Source organism: Paramisgurnus dabryanus, chromosome 18 (assembly GCF_030506205.2).
Source record: "Paramisgurnus dabryanus chromosome 18, PD_genome_1.1, whole genome shotgun sequence".
Lineage (NCBI taxonomy): Eukaryota > Metazoa > Chordata > Actinopteri > Cypriniformes > Cobitidae > Paramisgurnus > Paramisgurnus dabryanus.
The window spans coordinates 4,973,556-4,979,978 of record NC_133354.1 but is presented as its reverse complement, the minus strand read 5'-3'; the positions used below and the strand labels follow the sequence as shown (position 1 = coordinate 4,979,978).

At 39.9% G+C, this 6,423-nt stretch overlaps 1 protein-coding gene across 1 annotated transcript in view; it reads left to right on the top strand.

The window, feature by feature from the left end:
* Window positions 1–6,423, top strand: part of dym (dymeclin) — a 76,836-nt gene continuing 70,413 nt past the window's right edge. Inside the window, exons 1-2 of the mRNA XM_065243793.1 lie at window positions 1–198; window positions 4,818–5,014. Of these exons, the coding sequence (XP_065099865.1) occupies window positions 4,875–5,014 (140 nt within the window). The 5' untranslated portion in view covers window positions 1–198; window positions 4,818–4,874. The remainder of the gene's footprint in view (window positions 199–4,817; window positions 5,015–6,423) is intronic.

Genomic DNA, 6,423 nt, shown 5'->3' with positions numbered 1-6,423 from the left:
TCACGCTCAACGTTGGTGACGTGGAGACGCAGAGCTGACCGTCAATACGCGTTTAACTTACGTCCGAACTCACTTTAGCGAGCAATTACCTTAACTAGATACTCTTTATGGACTATAATTCATCCGTAAACACACAGTCGTCTGTCTGAGGAAACAACAGCGGTGTTTTACAGAGCTGTCACATCTGACATTCACTCGGTAAGTTTACTAGCCGTTGAGTCTGTTAGCACGTTAGCAGAAGAGCTAACGGCTTTATAATGGATTTCTTCATTCACTCGAGTCTGCAGGCTAGGAGATGCTAAGAGTTCATCTTACTGAACGCTTACTCATTTCTAAATAAGATGTATTATTTTGATTGGATGTTTACACAGAATTTAGATGTTTTGTATGCATTTTGGTTAATAAATGTTGGTAAAGATGAATTATTCAACGGCCCTTAGTGAGGTTTTGGATGAGATACTCTGATGAGTGGGGATCAACAACATGTTTATTCAATGTTGTGTATGTATTTGTGCAGTACTTATTATGTTTTGTATTATGTATGTGTTTATCTGTCTAAATATCAATAGTCCTGCAGGTGTCTGATGATATTTCCCTGTAGTTTGTTGACATCTGTCATATATTGACAGCAATGCTTCATTGCATTGGTTAATTATTGTGTGAAGTGTAGCTTGTGGCAATGACATGGAGACATTTTTTTAACATTGCATGATGGCGATTGTGCTTTTGTGCATTGTTAATGTTTAAATGTAGATTTACAGTGTTGTTCAAATAAAACTTTGGAATTGGTCTACACCAGTGGATGTGTAGATAAAATGAGGGGGGTGACTAGTTTCAGTTAACTAGTTAAAAGAACAGTTCAAATTTGTTATATAGTTGTTACAATTCTCTTGTCAGTCTGGAGAGAAAAGAGTGTTTACATCAGTTTATAAAAAAGAATCAGGCATTCATGGCATCATGGTTTCTGTTAAAAGTGATTTAAGACTTTTAATGACAAATGTCGAGAGGACATTATTTTTGCCCAAAGTAGCCTAAATTTAAATGATGTGCGAACCTCTCAGCTGGCGGGTTTCCTTTGATTTCGTGTGTATTCAGGTATGCGCTGAATTTCTCTTCGCTCTTGTCCTGAGAGTGTGCACGCACTTTTATCTCTTCAATCACTTCCATGCAATTGTTTTATCTTCCCCGAAGTGTGTATGCGCTCAGACTGCGTCCTCTTGTGCATTCGCAAATCCATCAGCTCTTGCGCGCTCTCTGGAAGGTGGTGCTTTTACACAATTTACTTATCTCCATTTTACTGTCCTCAAAATGGGCTGATGTCCCCTTGTTCTGTGAAGTCCCTTTTTCAGAAGTACGTAACGAGTTCTGATTGTGTAGCTGGTCCAGTGTATTGTGATTCGACAGCAGCTTAGCTTAAGGTGACTTTAGCACACTAAAGCTTTTACACTTGTGGCCAGCGCATGTTTTCAATTGTTTCCAATGGAAGCTCTGCGTTTTTCAAAAAAGCCAGCAGCTAGCGGTTTTCTTCCGCGCTAAAAAAAGACGCTCAGTGGTTTTTCCGCGATATTCAACTTTGGGTGAAAAGCTCCACTCGTCAATGTCAGTTCTCACACGGCTGTCCAATCACAGTGGAGGAGGGGCAGGACATTACCACAGCAACCAACGATAATTTTACCGATATAAACTTTTTCGATAAAACGATAAGGGCAGTTCGATAAGTGATTGATAATGATTACGCACTGTGCGTAATGTTGCACGAGCACTTCCGGATGCGGCACGCGCTCTGTGTTTACAATCACAGTGTCAGTTAGACTTAAAGGAGTGGAAGATGAGGCAAGTTATTCATTTATTAGTAGAGACCTATGATTTTCGCGATGCGGATAACGCGGACGGAATCACGGAATCCAAATGCGCGGAAACATTTTCTGTGTGTAATGTTGGACGCGCAAACAGGGTTCGTCAAACACAATAGGTGCAGTATTCTGTACTTTCATTCAGCGTCCACCTTGCGCACGCAAACGTCCGCACAGCTTTAAAAGTATATTTACAGGACATTCACAAATTCAGGAAACTGAGGAAAAGCAGCAGATCCACCACTGCAGTGAATACAGTGTTTGCGTATGTGCGCTCCCACAGCAACGTGACACTCTTGACATCCATTTATCAGCGTGTATAGCTCGTATATGTATAACACACGCGTGATCACTGAACTAAGTTTTCTTTCTTGTTTAAGTGAACATAAACAGCTGTTGCTCAATATATTGAAACTTAAAGCAGTCTGTCTTGGGTCTTAAAGTGAACGTAGTCTGTTGCTTTTGTGTCAGAAATGTGTTGATTTCATAACAAATAGATTTACATTTAATACAGATGCATTAAAACAAGATTTTAGTATTTGTATTTGTCATGTTCTGAATAAAAAGTAGTTTAAAACCATTATTAAATGTCTGGTTTTTACAATTTTGATTCAGGAGCAAAAATCTGCCTTTAAATTTGACAGGAGTAAAGATTTGTTATTTATCATGATATTATCGATATCGACTGATATGGAAAACATTTTCTCGATAATTTTTTGGGTCATATCGCCCAGCCCTACAACTACCCAAGCGATCAGCTGAAGAAAGCTGCCACTCAGCTGAAAAACAGCTGGCATTCGGCATCCTCCGGGCGTTTTCAGTCGCGTTTAATGTAGGGTTGCCGCGGTGACAGAATTTTCTCACCGGTTAATCGGCGCGTCACAAACCCGGTGATCCCGGTTTCACCGGGTGGGAGGGGCTTATAAATGCGCATGCAGACGTACACATTTTACTTTCACTTTTGAATTACGCAACTGTTTAAATGCAGTGCTTGCGTACGCTGCGTTAAATCGCGTATGCATTTGTGTGCAATGCGAGTGCAACAGCTGGTTTAATTAAGTGCTTAAGTCAATGTGCCCATGTAATTCTCACAGAACCCCTCAGTCCCAAGCAGAGCAACCGGCTACTTCTCCATAAAGCGCTGCTTGAATGATGGCTTTATTATTTTTCTTGATGAAAAACACCAGAACAAAACGATCTCGGTTATATTAAACATCATTTATGTATATTATGACAAAAACGAGTAAGCACGCGGCTTCTGCCTTCGTCTGTTCAGTCAGCTCGCCTCGCAAACTCTGACAGGAATAAATGAAATCTGACACCTGCTGCTCTCTGTGATGTGACGCGCGTTCAGCTCCGCTAAATTCACTCAGCAGACACTTTCAGTTGTAAGTGTTTGCTCTCTCTAACGAAACTAAATGATGCAATTACACGAAAATATCAAAACGACGGTGAAAGACGGTGTCGCGGTGGGCAAGTGATCTAACCGGTGAGAGGCTGAAGCACCGGTTATCACCGTTTCACCGACCATCGCGGCAAGCCTAGTTTAATGCTGTGTTTACACCAACCGCGTTTCAGGCGTCAAAATCGTGTCTACTGCGCCTAGTTTGCCGCTTGAACAGTTTGAATGCAAGCAAGCATTTGACGCGCATCATAGGCAAAATCCGCTTCTTGTGGGAGGTGCAAGTGCTATGCGGTTGTCTGTTTGCAGGATGGCTGATGTTGATTGTGCATTTTTCGAGAAAGTTACCGGTTTGTATTTCGTCACCTTAATATAGGGGAAAAATAAACGGCGCGGGTCGATAAACGTCACCTGACTCAAAAGTGAAATGTGTATTTACAACTTACCAGGTTGCCCAATGTCCTCACTGACACTCTTCCAAGCGAGGTCCTTTTTATTCCTGTCTCCTCTATAGAAATAAGAACTTGTGTCGTATAGCTCCGGGTGACTGCTCACGGACAATATCAAGCCTTCATGCTGAATGAGTGCCTCCATACGGGGCTGCTGCCACAGCAGCAAGCAGGCTCCTGATTGGTTAACGTGGCGCGAAAATCTGCCAAAGTTCACATTTTTCAACTCAGCCGCAAATTCGCGTCAAACGCGAAATGCACAAAAAGCACCATTCGCGCATACCACGCCAGACGCTCAATTTGCAATATTCCCATTCGCGAACGAGGCGGAAACACGTCTTCCGCCCTGCTCTAAACGCCTCATCCGCACCGTGGGATCTCCAGCACGTGTGAACGCGTCTTCACATTCGCTTAACATTGAAATCACTCGTGCTTGCCGCCTCTACCGCGGTTGGTGTGAACGCAGCATAAAAGTTTTGGTGTGCACAACCCCTTAGACTTTTAGACCAGCAGGTGTCGCCAGTGTGTATGGTGTTCATAATGCTTCGAAACAGTAAAACATTTTGTGATGCAATTGGTTTAATTGATTCAAAGCTTTGAAAAACTGCATTCACCTGGAGTCATCTGAACGATTAAATGGGTTTCAAGAGAGGTTTACATCATTTAACCTTATGAAATAAAATAGGACTTAAATCAGAGCCTCCATTGCTTGGTGTCAGTTTTTTAATAGTTTCACAACCATATTGGATTCTCCGGCATTATAAACAGTGTCATGTTTGTAATGTGTGTTAAGGGTGTGTGTGCGCTTAACAAAGAGGTGTGTGTTTGTTTGTGTATTTGGCCATTGTGTTTACTTATCACACCCATTGAATTTTAAATGCGTGTCCTGTTGTTTAAACTCAAATATTTTGTTTTATATCTACGTGTTATGTAATTTTACAATATATTGAACAGGAGCTGTCTGCCTTTGTTGCTTTTTAATTTTACCTGTATAACAAAACAAAGCTTCCTAATCGTTATTTAAATATCCCTGTAAAGGCCACTGCCGCACATACATCATATTTCAAACTGATTCAGTCTTCTATATAAATGTTTTCTCTGGTGATTTTCCAGGGTTTCTTTTGGCTGGAGATGAGGCTGTAAAGGGATCTCTTGTGGTTTCTGGGGGTGATGGGTGCCAACACCAGCCAGGTGAGCGACCTGTCGGAGAACCAGAGCATCCGCACTCTGATTGGTCCAGATGCCATCTCGGAGAATGAGCCCTTCTGGAATCAACTGATCTCTTTCACCTTCAGCAGCCCTAACAGCAGGTGAGACCTCACGATCAGAGCCAAGCCCACAATTTGCATGCTAAAAGCACAACTAAATAAAGTATTTGCGTTAGGAAATCGTTAAGATTTCTTGCTCCCAAAATACCTCCCTCCTATGGTAATTAAACAAGTTGAAAGCAACAGCTAATTTGTATTTAAAGGGACACACTCAAAACAATTGACCTATGGCTGTTACATGAGTAGTTACATGAGTAAGTATGGTGGCACAAAATCAAACGTGGCGATGTAACAGTCTTTAAATAAGGAAAACATGGAAGTGTTTGGTGGCTTTTCAATTTCATCCCTGTTTGGATCCTAAGGAATGAATGGGGCTAGGCTAAATGCTAACACATTCATAACACGCTGTGTAAAGATTAAGTGCATGCATTGAAATAAAGATAGAGATGTATTAATTTGTCTAAGTTGAAGTAAGAACATAGTATAATATTGAAAAGCAGTGGTGTTTTCCTTTATCATCAACACGCACTCTCAGCGCTCTTGACATTTCTTTAACAAAGCAGAACCCAAAACATTGTCCTTCTGTGTAACCTAAAAACACAAACACAAATATACCCAAAATCTTTTTTTGTTTTGTTGCTGTGTTAATATCAGAACTGCATGTTTTAAAAGTGGTTGCTAACTATGTGTTGTATATTTCTTGTGCTTTCTGCATTATTGTGTGATCCAGTGGATATACAAACTTACTTCTATAAGAGACACTGGAGGGAACCAGAGAAGTTAATTTGATTAGACAGAAAAGTTCAACAGCTCTTCTGTAAATATATTATAAATGAATATAAACGTCTATCTAGCGATATAGATATATTCTTTTACTCCGATATGATTTCATAGATTTTATGAATTGTTATTATATTATTATGCCAATCATCTGTTTATTATAAGCTTGTTAATGTTAAGCCCAAATGTTTAGTCATTACTTTCTTAATGAAATTCATATTTTAATACTGTAGAGAGGCAATAATTTTTTTGGCAAATGTATACACATTAGGGCTAAGGGAAATGTTACATACTGTCTGTGCTGTTTTATAAAATATACAAAGCAAGAGCATATATCTTATTGTGGGGTACAATGTCAAATGTTCAGACCTACGTTGATCATAATCAGAAGATTTCAGCCTTTTAACTTAAATCTCGTAATGTATTTTAGACATTTATCTGATTTAAACATAGACATTTATCTGATTTAAACATGGGGAAAACAGAACTTATGATTCAGTTCATGACGCAGTATAGCTGTCTGGATAATCATGTTATTATATTGCACATTTAGGCATTTTAAGCAACTTAAAATGCATTTGGGGAATATGTTTTATGCATTCTGTGAGAACTGAACCCATGGCCCGCTATGCAGTCACATTTAACCTACAAAAATACTCAGGTTCAATTAC